General features: G+C 48.9%; 1 protein-coding gene across 10 annotated transcripts in view; it reads right to left on the bottom strand.

The window, feature by feature from the left end:
• Window positions 1–2,453: 2,453 nt before the first annotated feature.
• DNM1 (dynamin 1) overlaps window positions 2,454–24,586 on the bottom strand; it is a 58,823-nt gene continuing 36,690 nt past the window's right edge. Inside the window, exons 16-22 of one of the 10 annotated variants that reach the window (XM_065737565.1) lie at window positions 15,500–15,609; window positions 14,758–14,869; window positions 12,205–12,375; window positions 11,807–12,048; window positions 11,213–11,431; window positions 8,109–8,145; window positions 3,352–4,366 (exon numbers count right to left, since the gene is read on the bottom strand). In XM_065737565.1, the coding sequence (XP_065593637.1) occupies window positions 8,124–8,145; window positions 11,213–11,431; window positions 11,807–12,048; window positions 12,205–12,375; window positions 14,758–14,869; window positions 15,500–15,609 (876 nt within the window). In that variant the 3' untranslated portion in view covers window positions 3,352–4,366; window positions 8,109–8,123. Of the gene's footprint in view, window positions 3,088–3,351; window positions 4,370–8,108; window positions 8,146–9,663; window positions 9,687–11,212; window positions 11,432–11,806; window positions 12,049–12,204; window positions 12,376–14,757; window positions 14,870–15,499; window positions 15,610–24,586 lie in introns of those variants that run through there. The other 9 variants (XM_065737566.1, XM_065737568.1, XM_065737562.1 and 6 more) reach the window with 9 other exon arrangements.

Below are 24,586 nucleotides of genomic sequence, written 5' to 3'. Positions count from 1 at the left end.
TCTGGCAAATTCCTTGAGCCCTTGTCCTGTGTCCCTGACCAGCACGCAGCTTCACAGCAGTGACTGAGCAGCAGCCCTCGTCCATCAGTCACAACTGTAATTGCCCACTTCCTTCTGAGGCTCCCAAAGTAACTAACTTAACTCTGGTAACAAAACAGTTGGGACGGTTGGTTTTGTTTCACACCATGCATCTTATAACTTCCCCCTTTCCTCCTCTTGCAGCTGTATCTGAAAGCAGCCTTGGACAGCCACAAGGTGCAGCTTCTGGCTAGCTAGGCAGCACACAGAGCTTCATTGAGCACTAGGGGCCGGGGCTGGGGGCGGCCTGCCGAGTCTTTTTGGTTACTTGACAAAGCTTTATGTGATTAGGGGGAGCTGGGGGTGGAAATGTAACTGCACTTTGAAGGATGGTGTGTTTCACTTGTGTGTGTCTGAAGGTTTTATTTATTAAAAAAGAAAAAATGGGAGAAATAAGTAAAAGGAAACCACTTAATAAACATGCTCTGTTTTGAATTCCTGGACTCCAGGTTATCTACTGCTTACAGTTCCTCTCCCATTTTGCTAAGAAATGTATTGAATGGGTGGAATCCAGCATCCTTTGCTTCCTGCTCACATTGCTGGGACGTGGCAGCAAGAGGGCAGTACCCAGCAGTGCCTTGAGAGGCCTCGCTCCAAGGAGAACAGACAGCAGCAACACAGCTCCCTTAGCATGCAGCTTCAGGTGAAGTGCACAGACACCCACAGCAGAGAGTTCAGGCACAAAATGTCACAGCCTCAGCAGTGGAGCTCTGGGGAGAACTGCAGGGGCTGTGGCTGTAAGCCAGCAGTGTGACCCCGTGCTCGTGCTGCTGGGAGCAGAGCTGCTGAGCTGAGAGCTGCAACCACGGGAAGGCAGCATCAATTCTTGCATTGGTCAAACACAGCAAAGGAAAAAACAATACAACACCAAGCCTAGGACAACCATTTTTCCTCAGTGTCTCGTTGGCTGAGCTCTGGCAATACAGTAGGAGTTTCTCTTTTAATACCAAAAGTAGATTAAGGGTTTTTTTTTATACAGTTCATTTTGTTCTCCCCCCCTCACCCCCTCAATGAAAAAAAGTGTATGGAACAATTTGTGCTTTGCTGTGAACCCCCCAGGGGAATGTGGAAGTTGTCTTTTGGCACTCTGAATGTCTCCAGTGCTGTCTGTGGATGGCACCACATGGGCTGTGTACATACTGTATCTGTGTACAATGCTGTACAGTGCTGTGGGGATCTGTGCCATAACAAAATGGGGCAGGGGTGCGACCTCAGCAGATGATTATAAATGGAATAAATATTTATTGGGTGTTTTACTCTGTGAAGGAGAGCATTGAAGCAGCTCTGCAGAGGTGACTTAGTGCTGTTACAAATATGCTTCCTGAATAAACTGATTCAGATGGGTACTGGTGAGATGTGTTCTGTTCAGATCTCCTTGAAATCTGGCAAAAAACCCAACTTCTCCCTCCAAAGCAAACAACGAACAGCCACAGCTCTGCAAACTGCTGCCTTAGGACTGCTGCCCTTTTCACTGTGCTTTCACAGTTCCCCTGTAGGCAGCTCTGCCAGGCCTGATGTCTCTCTTGGGGCTTGCAGCTTCAGAGCCTCAGATTCCTATTCATCCTTTTCCCTCGAGATGTGTTTCCCTGACCCTACTTTTACTCAGACTGAGCTCAGTGCAGACACAAAGCAATAACTATTGCTCAGCTTTAAACTACAGCACATGAACTGCATCTGCCCCAGCTCTGATTGGAGGAAGAGCAGAAAAATGCTCTGAGGCCGTAAGTAGCACAGACAGTGAGCTGGAGGCAGGGATAGGTTTCAGGGAGCCCCTCCTGCCTGCCTAGGCGAGCTGGTGTTCCAACCATAGCTCGCTCCTGGTGCTGCAGGATAAGACTCTGCTGTTCACATGAATCACAGTCCCAGCTGAAATATAATAATCTTTAAGAGCAAATCTGTGTGTCATAGCAGGGATAGAGAGAGGAAACAGGACAGAGCAGGGCAAGGACAGAAAGAGCTGCAGGACAGAGGAAGGGAGCACTGATCCCCCAACCCACCCCAGCAGCCCCTACAGCTAGAAGCTCTGGGGAGACACAGAGACCGTGGCAGCAGCACTGGCCGTGGGCTGCACTCATAGATAGACCCAGAGCACAGCCCCTGCCCAAGAAATGACAGCTCATTGCCCCCTCACTGCATCCCACAACCAGACCTCTGCAAAAACACCACTGCAAGAGCCCAGCACACGGTGTGCAGGACACAACACAGCAGCACCAACGCACCTCTGCACCAGAGAAGGGTGGGCACCTGTGCAGTGCTGCAGTACCCATCCACTGCTGCAGCTCTGTGCTGCACGCAGAGCTTCCTCAGCCCTATAGGATGAAAAGATGCAGTTATGACCAAACAGGTTGGAAATCACCCGGAGAAAGAGCAAGAGAAAGAGAGACTGTTTTATTCTAGTTGTAGAGTCCTTCGATATACAGAAACTGATAGTTTATTTCATCCAATAAACGAGTGACAGTGGATCACAGACTGCAGCACAGCCACCACCAGCACCGAGACGTTCACCCACAGCTCCGGGGTAACACAGGAACCCAACTGCACACAGCAGAGCATCAAGCATCCGGCTCAGAAACTCAACACGGGATTTGGTTCACTTCTCAGGGTGTGTATACATATATATATGTATATATAGATATTCTTTCCCTACTTAAGCATTTCCTAAATCCACATGGAAGCACAAACGCCTTTAAACACCTGGACATATATAGACTTTCCCATCTTTATATATATATATATTTATAGATATTTATAACAGTAAAGATATGTTTCTCGTTACTACAATTTAAACTCCTTGAAGCAGCTGGGAATCAAAAAACAGCTTTACTACAGTCACAGCTGATAGGTGTATATCACAAATACAAACGGAACAAGCCACGGGTGAGAGCTGAGTCAGAACACTCCGGGACAGAACAGCTAAGAGCAGGCAAAGAGTCTCGGAGGGAGCAGCACTACATGTCAAATGGTGGCTTGGGGCTCTCCGGGCGGGAGGGGCTGGCCTTACCCGGCCGGCTGGAAGTCAGAGACAGAGAAAACAAAACAGGAAAAAAGGGGAAGGGAGAGGGGGAAGAAGCAGTAAAACAGTGGTTAAAATACAGAAAGGAACCGGCGTCAGAACAATAGAGGAGCCACAACAGAAACTGAAGACAAGTGCACTGGAAAAAAGACAACCTAAGTGCGGAGCAGCTGCAGCTGGGAGCTGCCACGAGGGTGGCTTGCTGCTGGCAGAGACACGACATCCAAAATGCACAGGGGTGGTACATTTTTAATACTGAGTCTTTTTTTCTTTTTTACTGAAGTATTCTTAACACACGTAACATGAAGAATAGAAACCAAGCCTTAGGGAGATGACTTGTGATAAGCAACAGTTACAAGTTCCCCAAACACGTACCATCCACATGCAAGAGAAGGCTACGGAAGAAGTCACCACAGTACCCAAAAAACACAGAAAGGTGTGCTTAGTCAAAGCAGAGAGAGTTTCAACAAAACATCACGCAGCAAACTCCCTGAAAACATTGGGTTGTCCCACAGCAAGGGAGGAGCAGCAGCAGCCATCCCTTCACCCCTCCGGGCTGGGGATGAGCCCAACGTGATGGAGCACAGCCCAGCATCCCCCAGCCCCAGTGGGAGCTGAGCGCCGGGTCCGTGTGCTCCCCATCGAGTTCCCCCTCCTCCGCCTCCCTGCCTCGCTTTGATAGAAGGTAGATTGCACTGTTCCCAACATCGATTTTTGCACCTTGGAAGTCAAACTAATACACAGGACATGTAATCTGTTCCTAAGAGTGCCACACGTTTTGACAGCGTTTTTGCTTCTAAGTCACGCTTGGATCTTCTTCACTACAGGAAAGTAACTACAGCTCAGTCCTAGGTGGTGCTACAGCTAGGTGATGCAGGCAGGACACTGATCCAGGCCAGACAGGCGGGTGAGAACAGGACGGACAGCCAAGATGTGGGCTTAGGGACGTCCCTGTGGCTGATCTCTCCCAGGAGCCTGTGTCTGTGGGATCCGTGCCACTGAATGAGGGCTACGCTACGCTCACAAAGCAATACGGGACGCACGAGTGGAGACGAAGAGCTGGATCACTAGGCTAGTGCTGTACGACACCGGGAAGGGGGGGAGGCAGGTGTGGGATGGATGAGGAGTGACTGTGGCTGTGGAAGGGAGGTGGGATGGGGAAGCCGCCAGCACGGCGCTCGTCGCCAGCTGCCTGCAGCCTCGGGTTATAAATCTAAGAGGGACGGTTCGGCCGGTCGGATTATGGTAGGTCGAGTAGGTGAGGCAGGGCCCCTTCTGCTGTGAAAAAGCAGAAAACAAAAAAAAAAACAAACAAGAGAACACACACCGTGGTTAGCACAGCAATCGCAGTCACAATCACACATGCTTCTCCACCTCGCCTGAGCCAGCAAGAGAAAAAACCCGAGGCACAAAGTACCAGGAGAGCACAGCTCCATCAGGAGGCGTGTGAGTTTGCTTTCTGCACAGCACAGATCTCCATGGGGCAATCTGCTGGACACACAGCTTTGCTGAATTTGTTCATCGAGTGCAGACTCAGTGCCAGTGGGGGTGCTGCCTCGGGAATGAGAGTTGAGAAGCATGGCCAACAGAGAGCTCCTGTACCAAGCACATGACATCACACAGCATGGATGGGCCCCTGGGATGCAGTGCTGGAGGGGCTGGCTGGGAGGAGCACCACCCCCTTGCCCTTGGGGCTACGTCAGCCTGAGTCCCCCCCATGATACAGGACACTGAGCTGCTTTCCTTGGGCTCAGCAAATGCAACTTCTGCTGACTGCATTAAGGACTTAAACCACTGCTACTGTTTCCACTGTTTGCTGGTACTTCAGTTACGCTCATGGGCAGCATCATGGAGAGGACAATATTACTGTTCAAGGATCTCCTTCCTGGAAGGGACTGGGGAGACAGTAGGGAACAGCACCAAACACAAGGCAACCCCCTCTGCCCTCCCTCTCTGCCTCAGCACTCCCTGCAGTGTCAGCATCATGATGGTGTAACAATGATAATTAAATCGTTCAGTGCCAACCCAGAGTGGCTTGAGTGGTTTTACCATCCAAGCTGCCTGGAATGCAGAGAGCAAACCAAACAGGATGAGGGTAAATAGAGAGGAAGCATCTGCACTGATCAAACAGAACCAGGTGTCACTAAATTAATGCCTGAACACTTCCATGCCAACAAGCTTTAATTTAGATTACAGAGAATCAATCGAGTGCTGGAAATGATGATGCTCCCAATACAAGAGGAGCTTGGGGGGAGGGTGGCAGAGAGGCAGAGGAGATTTGCACTGCTATGCTGACACAGTGGAGCTGTGTTTCATGCTGACAGCAAACCTATCATCACACTGGTACCAGAAGAGCTGCTGTCCTACAAACTGGGGCACACTCCCTCACCTCAGAGGATGACTCAGAGCAATGCTATGGCCCTGTTTATTAAACCTCAGCAGTTTATTGATCCAGTCCAGGTCTCAAAACAATTAAAACCTCTCGTTCCTTGCCTTGGGTAATGATGCCTTAAACAAAACAAACCTTCAGACAGTAAAACATTTGGAAATGTTATTTCCTTGATTAAGAACATCAATGGGGACTGCAAGACCCCATCATCAGTGTGGCACTTGAGTTACATTTCACATAAAGCAAATAACGGTGGGATTGAGAGAATCTAGAAACCACGGGCACCTTGTGTGGGTGCTGAAATACTCATGTCCTAGAAAGCAGAACTTGCTGCAAGTTACAGCTGGGGAACCTGTGACCATGGGCTTCCTGACACAAGGGATCTGTGCACCATCTCCAGAGGTGCTCGGGGTTGGTACAAGCCATGGGGCACACAGTGCTCTGGCAAGGGAAGCCACTCAACCCTACCATAACAAACAGAGCTGAAAGGAGCATCATTCTCAGGCAGACAGACTGCTTTTTGTGATGTGCTACATCTGCTTTTTACAGATTCTCTCTCTGCACTCAGAGTTTCAGGGGGGGGCACCACCACTTGTTAAAAGTTGTGCTTTCATCCTTGCTCTGGTTTTCTGGAGAACTCTGATATGTTTGGAGGAAGGTTGGAATGAGGTGGTCCTTAAGGCCCCTTCCAACCCAGTCCATTCTGTGATTCTGTCTGCCTTCTAAGGTTAGAAAAGGGCTGAGAATTATTTACTAGAGCAAAAAAAGAAGTTATCTCTCAGTCACCACTTACCCCTGCAATGCTCTTTCAAGTCTGCCTCTGTGCTGCTAGTCAACCTCTCTGATACCACTGAAAAGCCCATTTCTTCTGCCAGAATGAAGAACAAAGCTTTGCTGGCTGGGAAGCTCACAGCAGCCCCCAGTATGAGGGGAGTCAGAGCCCAGCAGGAGCCCCAGCACCACTCACTGACACCTCACTTATCTCCAGGAACCAGAAGGTCCAGCAGGAGTTCTGCTGACAATGACTTAACAGAGATGCTGCAACACTTGGGCTGCCAAGGACTGCTATCAGAAGGTTTGGGGTGTTTTGTAATTTTTATTTCCTTGGTGCTCTTTGTGCCAGATTAAGAATGGGACACCCCATAACAGCGAGTCCCAGAGCAGGGTGCAGACACCAGAAAGCCTCCTGGTTCAGGCGTTTCCCAAGACACATGCTTCTCGAGCTGCCAGGGATGCCTGCAGTAGGCAGAGCATTGGGGGAAGCTGAGGACTGCTCCAACACCTCTGCAATACGTCATCAGTGGGGGCTGACAGATGACGTTCTCCAAGAACACATCAATCACTGAACCATCACTGCATTGGAGTGATGCAAGGCAGCACCTCTCAGCTTCAGCTGGTTACATGCAGCAGTAACTGACAGCATTTACTGAAGATGGGGGCTAGCTGGGAGCTCTCCACACCTGACACAGCAACTGCAACTTGTGCTATTCCTACTGGGACAGGACTCCAGCACGCGCTCCCCCATCCAGCACACGGGAAGCTGCAGGAGCTGCTGCAGCTCCACTGCTCTCAGAATCAGACCTTTCACTTCTAGACACAGAGAAAGGTGGAAGGAGCCCCAAACACCCATGCCTGCCCTGTTCTGCCCCCTCTGCCTCTTTGCTAGCAAGGGCTAGTGGTCTGCAGGGAAATAATTAGAGAGAATTTGCTAGATCTCCCTCTTCAAACCCCACCATGACAGGGACAAGGTGGAACTGTCCCTTGAATGTTAGGGCAGCACAATGGACATGAGCCTGGCCCAAGAGCCTGCTATGTCACTGAGCAAGTTCAACACTGCAAAACGCAGGGAGAGAGGAAAGGGAAGCAGGCAGGAACCCAGGCAGCGTTTCAGGGAGAATACAGATCACAAAACCCTTCTTCTTGCAAGGGCAAAGGAGGAAAGGCAGACTGAACAGAGGCAGAAGAGTAACAAGAGGTAGAGGGTCAAGTGGAGAACAAGCAAAGGGAGTCTGCTTCTAATAGTGATCATCAGACAGAAGGATAACAGGGAACATTCAGTGTCAGAGTTATCCTGTACCCAGGCAGGGAAGTCCTGCTGTTAATGACCCAAACACCTCCTGTCTTCCACAAGCACAGAGAGGAAGGGAGCACTTCTTCAACGAGACATGAGAACATAAGTAGAGGAGTCTGAACTGACAGCTCCCCAGGTCTGTACCTCAATCCTAACAGAGCTGATAAACAGGATCAAAACAGAATTCATTCAGTTCATCTCCCACTCACGTGGACATAAGCCAAATTAAAGACACACCATTTAGACCTGTTGCCAGAGTTCATTCCCCCATCCCAGCTCCTCTACCTGGGGGCACAGAAAAGATCCTCCAGTAACCACAAGTCAGGTACTGGGGCTTTCCCAGCTCCTGCAGCTCAAGCAGCCGCTCTGCACCCTCTCTGATCAGCCAGCTTTCCTGTTCCAGACTCCTCCCTTTATGAGATCCTGGCAGAGGTGATTAATTGGACAAGGGACTCTTACTAACACAAGAACAAGGCAGCAGAGGTAAGCTGCAGAGCAAAGTGATGGAGGATGGGGACACAATGACTCATGCATCGCAGGGAGAGTGCAAAACGTACCGTGGCTGCCAGTCCTCAGGGGTCACTGATAGTGATTCTGAAAGACAACATGAAATCAACATGGCAGTTCAGACAGTTCAAGGCAGAGGCCAAACAGACTGTCAGGAAGGTGGGACAGACAGACATGCGCTTGCACAGAGCCACATTCGCATGCCCCTCCCTCCCAGAACACCACACAAGTGTGCACTGCTGGGAAGGGCTGCACTCAGCCATGCAGGACTTCACATCCACTCACAGCCTCATCTTCACACACACACAAAACTCTGCTGTGCACAGGGGTGTGTGCAGAGCCATTTATCCATCTGCACACCACCAGCTGCTGCTCATCCTCCCACCCAGCTGCATACACATGTCTGTTGGTACATCCAGGCTGAGACCCAAGCACACTCACACCTACTCAGCCAGGTCTCAGCACCAGCTGCCTGGGCACAGTTGGGGTGACCTACCTCTCACTGAGGGCTCATATCTTCTGACCATATATTGAGTGTCAGAGCTGAAATGACAGCTCAGGAGAGAGGGAGGTACCATGGCTGAGCACCAAGTACTACCCAGAGGACATTTAAATAATTTAATCATGAGATCATTGCTTTGACCTCCTGAGTAACTCGAGCCTAAAAACATAGCAGTTATGCTTACAGTGATGCTGATTACTTGCATCGTTTTTCCTTAGGCTTCCCAAAAAGCAGAGAACCCAATACTGCTTTCAATGTGTTTCTCAAGTAGTTATTCTCATTTAAAGCTCCTTATTACTCCTCTGAACTTGCCTCAACTCTTCCATCTACAGTTTTTGTCACACTGTTTTAAACTGAAGAGACAAATTACCTGGAAGAGCATTTTTTATAGTTTCCTTTTCCAGACAAAATCCTCCAAAAGAGCCCCAGTGGGCATCCAGTCCAAACACAGCCCTTCACTGCACACAGACATGACCCCACATTATCTGCAGCCTCCAGCTCCCAGAGGTATGCATTTGGTAGCATGGACTTCTGCAGCAGATTGAATAAATGCTACGTACAGAGGCAGGGTGGAAAGTTAGCCTTAATTGTACTTAATTACATGCAGGAAAACCTTCCTGTGAAAGAAAATGGACCACATGGTGTTTGTATGTGAAAGCGTGTCTGTGCAAACATGGGTACAAGAAAAGTACAGCAACATTTGCCTCTGAGTTCATCATCCACGTCACATGCTTACACAACCAGAGGCACAAGCACACAGCTGAACTTCTACACAGGTATCACATGCACATAGCATACACCCAGCCACCTCCAGCTCACTGCAACACCAGCTCCCAGAGCACAGCCCACTCATGCCACCTACACAAGCTCTTTTCACACACACACATACACACAGAAGTAGTGGGGCCCAGTTAGCAAGGAAAAAGATGGGTATTAAAAAAGCAACAGTGGAGATGGCATTCGTTCACCCATGGCAGAAGGACCCGAGTCCAAGTGCTAGCAGGGAACACTCTTATTCTATATACAGGAGAAGAAGAGAAAGAGTCCCTTGTCATTGGAAATTCTCCGTTCATCAGTGAACTCAAATGACAAGCTGGTATCAGGATCCGGAGGAGTCTATGAACGACTGGAAGAATCAGAGAGGGGGATCAGAGAATGAGCATGAGAACTTCACAACTTCAGGAACTAACTTTCTCAACTCCAGATCAGGGCAGTCTGTAGCATGCAATCCAGCCCTCCTCCTACATACCAAGGGATTGCTAAGCATAAAACACTCTCTTCTGCCACTCCTGTGCAATTCCCCATGCTCCCCTAAGCCCTCCTATTTCATATATGAGGCAGAAAAGCCATTGAGGTGAGCTATGACAGATTTCATTAAAAAGAAAAAAATAAAAAGGCCAATCAATTCCAGCCGTTTGGGGGATCCTATCATGGTCAGGTATATAGAATATTTTTCATGAGTGAAGAAATGAAACTGTGTGAAGAAAGAAAGATGGGAGATGGAACAAAACGTAAGTATACTGCAACCAAATCCACAGAACAGAAGTATATGGGAGAAGCAGGGTCACAAGAAGCAAGAGCCAAAAAGACACAGCAAAAGCATGCTGACATCCACAGGTGCCACCAGCAGGACTGCAGGGCCCCGGGGTGATACTGAGGCACGAGTGGGCAGGTTACAGGGGGCACTGCATCAAGGCACCTGTGGAAGACTGGGGCAGAGGCACCAAGAAAGTAAAACTATCTGCACACACCCAAGTCAGGAACAGATTTGGATTCATCCACTTCTGGGCTGGATGCAGCCTGGCAGAGAACAGCCCCCCTCCAAACACAGTGTCAGCTAAGAGCTGGGGCACTGCCAATGGAGGGAAACATCCCCACAGCTGTGTTACTGGGTGGGGGTGCAGTCATATTCTTTATGCTGCAATTGCTTTCTTTTCCTCACTGGGAGATCAAGTAATAAACACACACTCTTGGTTCCAGGTCTTTTCCCTAGTCCTCTCCAGGACCAAGGGCAGAGCCACCCAGGACATGAACCCCTTCTTACTACATGGAAAGGAGTTACATTTCCCAATGGGAAAGCAAAGCTGTGTCACCTGAGCCCTTCAGGCTGGAAAACACTCAAGCTGGCTGCAGAAACAACAAAACAATGCTTCCCTGCCAAGTGCTATCACAAAATATTCACCTAACAAAAAAGCATCTAAATATCCCAGATGAAGGTCCTTCCAACTTCACCTTGAAAAAACTCCACCAGGAGAAGGGCAACTGCAGAATTTGGGGAATTCTGCACAGAGGGGAACTGCCTTGAAGGTATACTATTACTCTGGTCTTGTGATTTTCTGGTGATCACCTACTTGCAAGCAGAATTACAATTGTTTTAATAAAGCTCTTCCCCCAACCTGAGCATGGAGTCTGGTTCAGGGAGGAGGGTACCCCTCCATTCTTGAGAGCTGCCTTAGCATTGCATTATCTGTACAGTATCTGAGTGGACAATGATGCTCCTGCCTACAGACCAAATTCAAACAGCTGAAGACTGAACCCAAACCAAGCATTCCAGCTGACTGCTATGGTCCAGACAGAACAGGCATGGTCAGAACTGCTACCCAAATTCCGAACACACCCCCACCTGCATGGATCTGCACCTTCAGGACTTACCTGGGAACACCAGGAGGAGCACGATTAGGTCGAGAAGGAACCTGAGGTGGGGGCCCAAAGGGATCAGGAGAGGCACCTGGCCTGGAGGGCACAGGGGGGGCACCCCCCAGTGCCGACCCACCAGCAGGAGGTGGCCCAGGAGCTGGGCCTCGAGAGCCAGGCCTGGCGGGGGGCACAGCGGGGGCTCTCCTTTGCGGCGTGGGGCTGGATGTAGGAGACCTGACAAACAAACAGAGACATTCAACTGCAACAACAGGCCTGGGATTCCTCCCCATCACCGTATGCCATCTTTAGTGTTCCTCCTTTAGATTCTTATCACTTTCAGCTTTCGAGAGCTGCCACAGGTTTCAGGTTACCTTCAAAGCTACTTCAGGCCCCATCTCACCTAAGGGTTTAACAGCTTCCACATCTGCAAAGATGCAGCAGCCCCACACAGCTTTCAAGGCCCAGAAGCCTCCCCGCACCAATACCCAGAACTCTCCATCCACAGGCAGAAGAGGGGAAGAGAAGCCCCTCTGTCTCAGTGGGAGGCCCCAGCTAGCCCCAAGAGGCATCGGGCAGATCTGTGGGGCTCTCCCCCTGAGCCTCTGGTACCTGCGTCCAGATGGTACGCTCTGCACCTGCAGCCAAGAGTCGTCCACCGGTGGGGGCATTGGGGTGCTGATAGTGCTGGTGTTGATGTCCCCGATGATGTTGAGGGCCTCTTTCAGGGCGTGGTACATGCGCAGCATTTCGTCGCGTCGCTGGGCCTGCTCGGCTGATTCCTCCATCAGCGTGTTCTGGTCACCACAGGAGTACAGGTTTGCCAGCAGCTCCGAATGAATGAAGTCCTTAGTCTGCAGAGGAACAGAATCAGAGGGAATCAGTTGCTGGCACCTTCTAGAATACTCCACTCCACCCCCAACCCAAACCTCCTTTCAAGCTGCCTTCAGGTTTTTTGCCCCCTCCCTGTTTCCTCCCCCATCTCTACAACCAATCAAGGTGATAAGTACATTGTTTATCATGAGGTGCATGATTGTCTTCGGCATGAGGTCTCTGATAGTTTTGTTGACAATTGCCATGTAGGAATCCACCAGATTCCTGATGGTTTCCACTTGTCTCTCCAGCTGAGGATCCATGGAGTGCATGAAACTGTCTGATCCATTCTCCTCCGCTTCGCTGGCCTGCAGAGAAAGGCAGAAACAGAACAGTTCTTCATATGTAACACAAAGCTAGTTTTTTCCATGACAGCTCAGCAAAGAAAAGGGGGACACACGTGCAGGAAGTGCATGCAATGAAACTTAGACTTGTTATTTTTTGAGCTGTGATTGTCAGTGCACAGCTCAGCTTGCAAACCTTTCTCCAGAGCTGAGGAGCTTTAATGGTAAAGATGCTCTTTCAGTAGGAAGCAGTTCATGAAAGGTGAAAGGCAACGACACCTGACCAGCGTTCACAGGCCAAGACTCCAGTGAACACCCAAAGCTTTACTTTTCACTTTTAGTATTTACAGCTTCATGGGAGGTTCTTCATTTGAGCTCTGCTTTGCATACCCAGATTCATTTCAGACCTGAGAATCACTCACCATAAATTAAGGCTCTCCTACATACTGCATCCTTACCATTATACAACTGAGGAAACAGATACAGAAAGGTGAGATGGCTGCAAGCAGGCAGAATAACCTAGAAAACTTCCAGAACACTAACTGAAAATCCTGCACCATAGCTGCTGCTATCTTTTCTTCCTCACAGAGCAGAAGAATCTCGTCTGGTCCGCCTGAAATGAACAGTTTGGACTTCTCTCCAAAGGAAAGCCAGGAGCATGCTCATTTGACAGCAGGCAATTGCAGGGCTCACTGTTATGGTTTTATGATTTTTGTTATGATGTGGAATATCAATAATACAACAAAAATCATAAAACCATCACAGCTCACCCATTGGAGATCAGTTTCAAAGCAATGAACCATAAAAGCCTTCACTTTTTCCTCAATGCTTGTTACAAAGAAACCTGATTTTAAGGAAAAACTTTTCTTTAAACCATCCCACTGACAGATTTGCAGCATTGCAGGAAATTGCTTATCTACATTTGCTTTGGGGAACAAAAGACATGAGAAAGAGCAAATTCCTTTGTCCATTGAGCTCTTCCAAGGAAGATCTTATACAGTGAAGTAATGGAAGGCCTTAATGAGAAATGTAAGCTGAAGGAAGTGCAAGTCAAGCAGGACAACTTGGGGGAAAAAAAGTGTCAAAAGAACAAAAATAGATTTCCAACAAGATCCAGAAATCATATATAAAAAAAGGATAAATAAAAAGGAAAAAAGGAAAACTCAGATCAAGAACAGAAACAAACAGTAGCATCCAACAGAAAGTACAAAGAGGGGAGAAACAAATCCCTCCTGGAAAACGTGACAAGAGGAAAAAAGAACTATATACAGCAGGAGCCCCAGGAGGCAATACAGGGAGGGTCAGACTTACTTTGTCCTTGTCCTGGCAGGCCAGTTTGAGCACACATGAAAAAATTAAAACAAAAAAGGGACAAAAATGAAAAAAGATTTTTAGCCGGTCTTAGAATTTGGAGATGTTAAAATAGCACTGAGCAGACAGAAAACCAATCCCACTAACAACTGATAAAATACCTAAGTGACTCTGGAAGAGGGATGATGCAACTGCTTAGCTAAACTGGAAATCAGAACAGGATGCTCTGCGAAGGAAGTGGTGTTATTAGCAATAAAGGGCAATTAACACTTACCTACTATGGGTACTCGTTATCCCCTACACTGGGTTAAAAGACAGTCAAACTGCAGACCAGTGCTCCTTTGTCAAGGCACTCCATCTGCACACCAATAGGTGGCACATGTCCTTTATGAATGTGTGTCTAACCAGCCTGGTTCAGAGCCAATGTGAAGTCATGTCACCACTATGGCCCACAGTCCCTGATCTTCATTTTTAAAATATCACATTACTTTGTCAGGAAACACATTTGGGCAGACACACAGTCTTATCTTCAAGTGTCACAGGAAAGATGAATGCAAAAAGTCTATTAGAAGCAGCAGATACTAAGAGATAAGCAATTATCACTTTTTAAATGGGAAAATTATTTATAGCAGCTTCCTCTCACACAGAAACAGGAAAAACTTGGAACAGGAACTTATAACACAGTTCTCTAAAACACTTACAAAGCACAGCAGAATGCTGACACCACTGCTGCCAGATGAGGTTAAGGCAAGAGGAACAGGGAAAAATCCCTTACTGTGAGGGAAAGGAATGGGAGAACAACTACAGAAAAGCTGGGAAGCTCTTAGCAACACTGTACAGTGAATGATGCTGAGAAACAATGGTGTCTGGGCTCAGATGACACATACCACTTAGTAGTCAGGCAGCCAAAGACCCTTACATTGGGGATTTACTGCACATAGAACATGAGAGGTAAGAGGGTTTGTCAAGGCATCCCTTGACTACTTCATCTCTTCTTCAGTATGCCAATTATTATACCCCAAGCTTCCTGAAAGGAAGCACAAGGATGCAGCAAAAAAACCCTCAAGATTTGCTCCCTTTATGGCTTTAACTTACCCCAACACGTTCTGGGTAGACGCCTGCACGAAGGAAGGAAGCCTTCCAGCTATCCACCTCCTCCTGGGTCTCACAGGCCAGCTCCAGCTGTCGGTAGTCCTTATAAACATTCCTAAGACAACAAATATTTCACTCTCACCCATTGCAAAACAGGCAGCTGCACATATTTGACAAACATATCAAATGACCAGGGGACCTTCTCATCATTTTAAGGCAGATACACGCTGTTTCCTGCTAACACCTTCACAGTGTCTATGCAGAAGGAGAAGGAAGATTTGTCATGAGCAAGTCTGAGTCTCCATCAGTTACACCTTCAAGCCTTACCCTAAAAGGTAGAATCTCAACAGGGACTGAAAAATTACCTTCTCAATTCTGCTCACGGTTGGGTTTCTCCAGTCAACACAGGTCCCCCTTTCTGCTGTGAATGTCCCTGTTTGCTCACTAAGAACTGTCACATTTGATAATATATACTCCACCCATGGGCAGGCCCAGGTAACCATATCAAATAGCTGAAGATTAAGCTCACACTGCACCATAAACCAGTGAAGAAAGTGACACTCAGCTGTAAGACCAGAAGGAATGAAGTTAGGCTTCCGTCTCAGGGTCTCCCATCCCTATCAAGAACTATCCTTAAAGGACAGCTACCTGCAGCAGATGCACACCTCTCAAATCCCTCTTCTCTAACACTGTATAAATCCTGCCTCCAGCCTCAACAGCTCCATGCACTGAGGTGTGAGCATACCTCTGTTCAGTGTTGAAAAGAGCAAAGATGTGCTTGCTGGACATGAACCCCTTCTCAACATCTCGCAGTTTCAGGTTATCTACTGGCAACATATACTTCTTCTCCTTCTCCTGAAAAGCAGAACAATAACAAGTCACCCACTGCAACGGTGAATGCTCACTCAGTTATGATGGAGGAGTCTGTCAGCAACACAGCCAGGGGCACTGGGAGCCACCCCCAGCCCAGGCTGGGCACAGCACACAAGCCTTCCCACTCCAAATTCATCTCTTTACAACTGATTTTCATTTCTTGTCACCATCCAACACTCTAGCAGGGATTCACAGTAACAAATAATATTTTATTTAAGCAACAATATGCATCAAAAGATCAAGAACAGGTCTGGCTACAATGCAAGATACCACAGGACTACTTGAAGGTTGCCTGGGTTGAAAAGAAGTCAAATAATTGCACTCAATGAAAACTCCATGCATTAAGTAATTTGAAACTCACACAGCATGGGCACTATGCTGCTCAGTGACTGCTAGAAGCCACAGCCTAAGTTCCAGTGAACACTTTCAGGCAGCTTGGAGGGACCCTCTTAACACCACCTATGACCTTCCAAGCACAGATCCTATGGGGTATAATCCAGCTAAAAGTAGAACAAGGCATCCAACAAACCAACCCAACAGTTTTGGTCCCAGTTATCATCTTTTTAAGAAAGAAGCTTGATCTCAGCTTTGATCTTTACATTCAGAATCTCAGTCTGCTTAGTTTCAAATCCATTCTACAGCAAATTAGCAGGTGTGAATTTGGCTTAAGGTCCCCATTTTGAACCTTTTCCAGCTGGATATTATACACCAAAATAACAAGAGAGGGAGCCATCATCACACTGGTCTCCAAGAGGCAGAACACAACTATCTCAAGACCAGGCAGAAAGAGCACACTTGTGAATGCAAAAGTTTAAGTGTGACTGCTTTCTTATGAGCATCTGTGTCTGCAGACCTTTATTGACCAGGGAAAAAAAATTAATTGCTCTCATGGCAAATGAGAGCAAAAATCATTATGGTCAGTGATCCCAAATACCCATCTAGAAGAGTCAGGCAGGGCAGAGCAACAGATAAGGATGACAAAGCTGCTGAGCTCAATCACCCACGGGAGAGCAACAGCAGCCCAATGTCCTCCAAAGTTTCAGTTAAATCAGCTCAAGTTTAAGGACAGCAGACATTACACAGCTTAGCAAAGTCCCAGAGATCAAAGTATGCCAGCTAATTATTAGGTTCACGCAACAAGAATATCCTCAGGAGAAGTGGCATCAAGAAAACAGGAGAGAGCACTTGGGAAGCTGCCAAAGTCTACGTTCTCCCCCCCAAAAGATAACAGGCTCTAAAGCAAGAAAGCCCTCCCAAGCAAGTTTCCTTGGAAATGTGGGCACTGCCAGCCTAGACTGTAGATAGGCAGGCATTTTTGTGGTGAGACGTGCCAGCCAGGTGCTGGTCTGAGCCACACGGGCCACTCTGGGCTCTGTGAGCCACAAACAGCTCCCAGCTCTCTGCTGCTTTCAGTTATTACTGCGCTGGGTCAGGCTGAACTAGTGACCTAGAAGTGAGGTACACCAACTGCTAACACTCCAGGCAACACAGCCCATCCTTATGTCTACCAAGGAGCCTCACAGGCAGTAAAATCCTGATGGGAAAGCTGTCTGAGAAAAAAAAAATCACTCTGTGGTGACAGAACGGCAACGTTGCACGGAAATTCAGCAATAAAGTCATTCTTCAGGGATGAAAGTCAAACGGTAAGGGAATCCCACATCCCAGATATGGAAATGCATGCTCTCTGCCAGAGTTTCTACTTTCACCCCTTCTACGCTCTTGTGTAAATGCTGCCAAGTGATCGAGACAGCACTATCTCTGCACGCTGATCTTTCCCATACACCAGAGGAAAGACCCATGAAACTGCCAGCAGAAAACCATAAACCTCAGGCTCCAAGATAGAAAAAAAAGCAATCAAACTGGAGGTCACTGCTGCAAGGCAACATTCCCCCAGCGCACATATGCTGCACACAGTAACAAGCCCCTGCTGCTCTCCATCTCCCCACACCTCCCCTAAGTCCCCCCCTTAAGTCTTTCCAGCTTCTCAGTTTTCAGCCCAGCCTGTTTTATATCAACACTCTGACTTCATTTCCTGAATGTAGAGACAGGAAAGTGTGGAACGAGCTGCCAAGGGCTGAGCCTCTCAAAACTTTGGCTGAGCCCTCTGCCCATATGTTAGTAATCCAGCAGTATGTGCTATGGCTGAATAGCATCCTGGCCAAGAGGGGAAAAGGGCTTCTCTCTAGCTTTCAAGAATTGCAGAGGGGGAGAGAAAAAGCCAGCACATATTGAAGTGTGAAAGGTAGATTGAGAAACACAGCGTTGGAAGCCCCCAGTCTGATCCCAGGAGGCTCATAAGATCTCTCCTCATCTGTAGGAAAAAAAGGATCAAACTCCCTCTGATCGGCAGTTGGTTCTATAAGTGCACATGGTCTGCAAACAAACCTGTAGAGCCAGGAGGTCAAGGAGAGGTAGTGGAGGGGGAAAAAGCACTCAGTGGTCATATAAGAAGGACTGGGGTGCTCTCTGTTGGCTGCAGAAATGGGGCCAACCTGATGATCTCACACATCTCCCTGCTGCAGCCCACTTCAGTTTTAGCCAGAGGCAGAAATGGTTTATACAGTCATCTGAATATGTACTGCTATCCCGTAGGTTATAACCTCCAAGAAATCCACAGAGCTTAGCGGGCAGCAAGCCAGCCTGACTCAAAGCACTTCCTCCATTCAGCTGCACTGTCTCAACAGCAAGTTACGTTCTCCTGCTCTTAAATACATGTGAAGTAACACTGGCACGTGTGGGCTCCCCTAAGATGGGAAATTGGCACTCGCAGTATAAGAAAATAACTGGCAGCATTACTAGGCCTCAGCACAAAAACTAATTAAAGGTTTCCCCGTAGCTGTTACGACAAGCATCTCCTCTTGCAGCAAGACAAGGATCTGTGGGGATGGAAGAAGGAGCGCTGCTGTGATTTGTGGCCACGTGTAATGAGGAGTAATTCCTCTTAAACTCCTTCAACTCCCTTCTCAGAAGGGGCAAAGCTTCATATCGGGCAAGCAGAAGATGGAATAAACAAACGTGTCCCAGAGATGATGGGGACTTCAGTGAAAGCGTTCATAAAGTTTTGGGAGCTCCTGGGTAATTCCCCAATGGAAGAACACATTGTAATTAAGAGCAAACCTGCTGCGTGAATACGGGCACTGCATGCCATTGTTAGGAAGAAGCCTTCAAAAACCAGACTGCACTCTCTGAAAGCAAGTTGAGTATTTCAAACTGAACCCCTTTCTCCATGCGAGATGCTACCAAGCACTCAGCCCGTGTCTCATTTTCACAAGGAAAAGGCACACTGCAAGAGCTGAATTCCTGAGCTGCAGCTCTTCCAGGAAACCCCAGTGACCCCACGCACACATCTCCACCGTTTTTGGACAGCACAGCCCACCTGCATCACTCTGACCCTCGGAGCACAGTTTTTACTAACAAATTGCTGGACACTGATCACCACTCCAAGCTGCAAAGCAGCTGTAATGGCTTGTTTACAGAGGAAAGCTACGTTGGTTTAACTTAAACAACACATCCTAAGATTTTAAGCTGATTTAGTTCAAAAGCTCTGCAGACGCTGGGTCTGGACTCACGTGATTAATCACCATCATTACTGCTGGCTTAGTAAGCACAGCAATGGTAGTCAGCTGCACACACGTTTCTCACCTGCTCAGAAGTACACAGTAAGACAGCAGCTGGACTCGCACACAGATTTAAGCATGCAGCTTAGCACAAGGGTGGCCATGACCGGCTGCCTGCACCCCTAGGAAGCCACGGCTGATCATGTTAGAAAACAGACACTGAGCAGCTTAGGAACCAGAGGGGCTGTAATGCCCCCAAAACCCCGCTGTGACCTCGCTAAGTCACAGCAGTGCCATCAGCCCCTGCAAAGGGTGAGCATGCACTTCTTCCCATGCCCCGCAGAGATGGACCATCCCCGGGTGCCTGAGCTGGGTTCGATCAGGCAGAGCACCACACATGCGCAGAGCAGCGCTACACACCTCCAGGAAAAGGAGAGGCTTGGATACATGGTTAGGTCCAAAGTGGGAGTTGCGGGTGTTCATATTTTTAGCCACAAATCTTCAGCACAGAAGAAAAGGCGACCCTGGAAGGGAGACACGCGGCAAAAACAAAGCCCTCTTTATGCCTGCTGCACCGGGGAGAGAGGGAGCAAACCGCACAGGCTGGGGAACATCTGGAATCACTACATGGGAGCCAAGCTCTGCAGAAAGCAACGGCATTCCTCAAGTTTCCATGCGAGGTAGGGAACCTTCCTTTCCCCCGCGCAACCCTACCCTCCAGCCGGCTCACTTCCTGCCAACCTCCGGCCTTCCCAGCAGCCAGCAAGCTCCTCCCTCGAGTCTAGTTAGCTTTCCACTGCCACGTCAATTGAGGCAGAAGGACAGAAGGGAAGCAAGAAGGGAGGGAGCAAAAACCAGAAGAGGGAGGGAGGGAGGCTCTGCAATGCCAGAGATGGTGGGGGGGAGAAAAAGACGGGATGTGGATTGCTCCCGCAGTAGCCGGAGGCGAGCTGCACAGGCAACTGGCCAAGGTGGGTCAAAGGACCCTTCTGAGGACCTGGAAGCAAAGGCTGATCCGGGTTGAGCTCTGCTCCGCACTCCAGGCAAAGTGCTGATCTACAGGACAAGCTGGGCAGGAGGAGCTGAGGGTGCTTGGGGCCTGGGAATGCTCCCACCCAACTCCACTAGCTGTTGTGCCAGATCTATCAAGGAGAAGAGGGTTGAATGAAGCAATGAGTTCTGCACACCTGGGCAACAGCCACAATTTCACATTTCCTTTTCAAACGGCAGTAATTGATTTTTTTTTTCCCTCTTCTTTGCAGGATGTAGTGTACCTCAGGTGGAAACCAGGTACCAGCCCTCGGACACCAACACTGCAAGAAGGAGCTTGGAGACTCACTCCAAATTGGAAACATACACAGAACAAGATCTAAGCTGCCAAAAGGAGGATGTTTCTTCCATCAGGACTTGGACCTTCCTTCACCCCACCTCTGCCCCAAAACCCCATCCCAAAGGCAAGGGAGGGGAAGGACTAATGAGCTGCTGATAGCCGGAGAGCAGATCACAGAGGCTCCACTCCGTCTGCCCAGTGTTCAGACTACCTGTTCAGGACTACGAGATTGTACAGTAGTCTGCACATTGGTTAGGCTGTGCTGGGATACACCACACACTGCCAGTGCTGCACGGGGACGGCAACACCTGCACGGCAGAGGGATGTGCTTGGAGAGGGTGGGCTGCGGGGGCAGCTGCATGCAGAGTTCACCCATTCCTCAGCCTGGGAGGATAATAATGCCCTTCGAAGCCATGCTTGATCACTTTTACCTGCCTGCTTACCAGCTTGCTCACATGCTTCTTATTCTTTCTCCACCTCTCCTTCTCACCATCCTCTCTTTCAGCTTCATGCACTTGTCCCAGGGATGGCTTGTTTCACATGCTCAGCTTTGCCATAAAGCACAGAGAGAAACAGAAAGGCCTGGTGGAGCTACAACTGCACTGCATTTGGCTACCTGAGAAGGCATGATCGAGCAGAGAACAGTGACAGGAGAGAGGGAAATTCACATCTTAAAGAATGCTGATATTAAAAGAAAAAACAAAGGACTGGAAGTTGGAGGTTTGAATGTTCTGGAAGTTGTGTTTGATTTGATGTTTGTCTGGAAAATAAAAGAGAAACAGTGAGTGAAAGTATAGATGAGGGCTGAGTAAGAGAAGAGTTCATCCACGAGAAAACTTTTCTTCTGAAGTAAATAAATGAATGAAAGAGCTCCACAGATGATGTAAAGATGTTTCACAGAGCACGTGAGAGCACTGTGAAAACAGCAAAGGAAGAACGTCCAAGCAGACCTGTCTGTTGAACAAAATGGGTGCAAACTCCAGGATGCAGCTGGACCAGAGGCACCACCTCGTTACCAGTTTGTGGGGATCAGAGCAAAGAAAAGATTCCTACCAGCTACCCTGGGCCTCAAGGACACAGACTGGCGGGACAGAGGTTGGGGCAGGTGGGGGCTGCATGCTTGTGTTGCAGGGGAACAACTTCAATATTGATTAATGTATTTATTTTTAAACTAGAATTGGGTACAAGACACCAAAAAGTACAGGATAAGCAGCCAATGACTGTCAGCAAGGTCATGTTCTTCCCAGAACAGGAGAGTACCTCTGTACTCCAAGCAAAAAGAAAGGCACAGAGAGCCCAAGCACAAGTGATGCAGGATGAACCAACACGACACACAAAGAATACAAAGCATTCCAACACATGCACCTGAAACCACCAGGAACTCTGCACCCACCCCTCCTGCACACAGACAGGAATCAAAAGGCACTGGCAATGCATGCAACACGTGCTTGCACACAGCAAGTAATGCCATATTCTCATGTACTCATCTACTACCCCACATTTCTAGTAGGTGATTTACCTGAGGACAGAAGGTCCATCCGTATCACACACAAATTGCTAGAGGGACAGCAGATCTATCCATCTATCTGCACATGCACTCCTGTGGACACTGACTCCTGCAGAGGGAGTGCAGGGGTCCCTCCAGCAGGCTGCAAGGTTCACCAGCAGCAGCGTGGGGCTCAGTGCATCCTGCCTGCCAGCTCCTCAGCACCAGATGCTCAGGCACAGCTCACAGTCCCTCTTTTGCATCGAGAGGGATGGACGTACAGAGAAGTGGGCACTGAAGATTTCACAAGGGATTCAGGCAGAGCTGTCTGAATCAAGCCCTTGAAGGGTGCCCGCTACAACACTTACTGAGCAGCCAGACAGCATGCTGCAGTACTCATCCAGCTCCGGGGACTCTATGGCTTCCCTGAGCAGGGAAATGATGCTCTATACTGCCAGCAGTCAGGGCAGGCTCCTCCCTGGCTCTGCCTCCCACGCTGGCCTGCAGCCCCCAAGCCTTTGGGAGGTACAGGTACCCCGGGGCAGGGGGGGGTCACTGGGTCTGGGAGAGGGCAGCTGCCTGTGGGGCTGCTCTGCATAGGACCCAGCATCTGACTCCCTGAGAGGAGACGGGAAGAAAAACAGAGAGCTCAGGAGCACACACACCCCACACAATATGTTTTGGCAGTATGGCAGAGTGGGGAGCCAACTTTCCACCCCCGCCTGGCCCCCCCTCTTTCCTTCCCCTCCCATTCCCCAGCACACTCCTTCAGGCCCCTCCAGAGCATCAGCAGCCATCTCCCCGCTGACACGCAACGCTGGGCCCTTTAAGACATTTTAAGTTTCAATTCCTTTCTTCAGAGGCAGAGGAAAAACAAACCAGCTTTGCGGAAAGACTGGTATTTCACTAATGGGGTCCAGATGTCTCCATTCCTCAGGCTCTGCTCCTGGCTTACAAAACAGGGCAGGGAGAGGCCACGTCCCCGCTCCCCCCGAGCTCCCTGACCCCACCACACCGTGTCACCCTGCTCCTTCCCAGTCCACCTCCCACAGCTCTGCCACCAGCAGGACACAGCCAGCTTCCTCCTCATTTCTTCCAGCCGGCCACCAAAGCATGAGGGAACTGGGACCACAGGGCTGGGCAAAGCCTCCCCCCTCCTCCCAGAGGGGAAGAAAGATCACTGTGTACAGCCTTTAAAAGCACATGACCATATTTTTTAGGAGCAGCACAGGACGCGAGTCCTCCACCAGCAGTGAAGGAGATCCAGGATGGGCACACAGAGGGCCCTGCACTGCAGCCAGCTCTGCAGGACTGGGGCTTGGGGTGGGGATTCCCATGCTTGAAGCTCTTCCAAGCTGCCCCCAAAACGCACCAACTTGGAGTCTGGCTCAGCTCTGGAGCCAGGTGGAAGTTGCTCCACATCTCCCCCTGAGCCGGAGATCAAGGAGCTGTGTTTGGGGAGGAATCAAAAGCACATTTCCCTTTCCCCTCTGCTCCCACTGACAGAGCACAAAGGCTCCTTTCTCAGGAGCTGCTCAGACCTCGTCAGCACTGCCTCTCCTGTGCTTATAAGGGACCCAGGCTGGCAAGGAATTGCATTAATTAGGCAGCCCTATATCTTACTATGGGGAAGGGAAACTGTGCAGACCTCCAGTTGCTACCGACCCCCAAGGTTGCACTCCCCCCAGGAGGGGAGAAGTCCAACCCTCATCCCATGCAACTGGAATCCATTAACAGTTTATGCTGCAGTCCTCCCTCCCACTCCCCAGGGGAAGGAGCTTTGGTCATCTCCACAATGCAGATGTAGCAGCTGGCTTTGATTAAACTACTTGATGTTTATAAGCACTCAATCAGCATATGTAACCTGGAGGGAAGTGAAGCCTCCCCAGGCAACTATGAATACAAAGGTCAGGGGGTCTTAAAGCAGAGATGCATCGATTTAGCAAAGACATTTAAATGCCTGATTCTTCAGGTATGAAATCGCTGCCTGCTCATGCACAGCAGCACTATAGCAGTCTCCATGCAGAAGGTGATATTTTGAGGCTGAGTCATCACTGTATTTGTCATCATTTCCACCTGCTGAGAATGAAACAAGCCCACTGATATCAACTAGACAAGAACACAGGCCCAGATACAGCTCCCAGGCACATTACCCCATGCCTTGAAACAGCTGAGTGTCAAAAACAGAGCAAAGGACAGAGCAGTGTTTGGCATCAGGAGCCCTGCCTAACTTAGAATGCATAACTGCAGCAAGCAAGGCACTTTTCAACCCCCAGCACATGGAGTGGGGCTAACTCCTGTGATCACATCCTTACCAAAACCATCCAGCTGCTTCTCTTCTACTCAGAATGACCAGAGAATACAACAATTATCTTTGTCTCACACTGGAAGAAACATATTTGACAATGGTATTTTCACCTGGGACAATTCTGTCTGCTTACATTATTTTCTACTGAAGCAGAAAGACACCATACTACAGGGATAGAATTGTTAGTATTCAAGATTTTGAAGAACATCTATAACACAGGACCATATCAGTGATATTCCACACATCACTGCACTGTGATCAGCAGTACTCTGAACAAA

The sequence above is a fragment of the Cyrtonyx montezumae genome, unplaced genomic scaffold, assembly GCF_038088225.1.
Source record: "Cyrtonyx montezumae isolate F1298 unplaced genomic scaffold, pur_monq_1.0 scaffold_20, whole genome shotgun sequence".
Classification (NCBI taxonomy): domain Eukaryota; kingdom Metazoa; phylum Chordata; class Aves; order Galliformes; family Odontophoridae; genus Cyrtonyx; species Cyrtonyx montezumae.
Note: the sequence above shows the minus strand (reverse complement) of the source record. Positions and strands in the feature narration are given on the sequence as shown.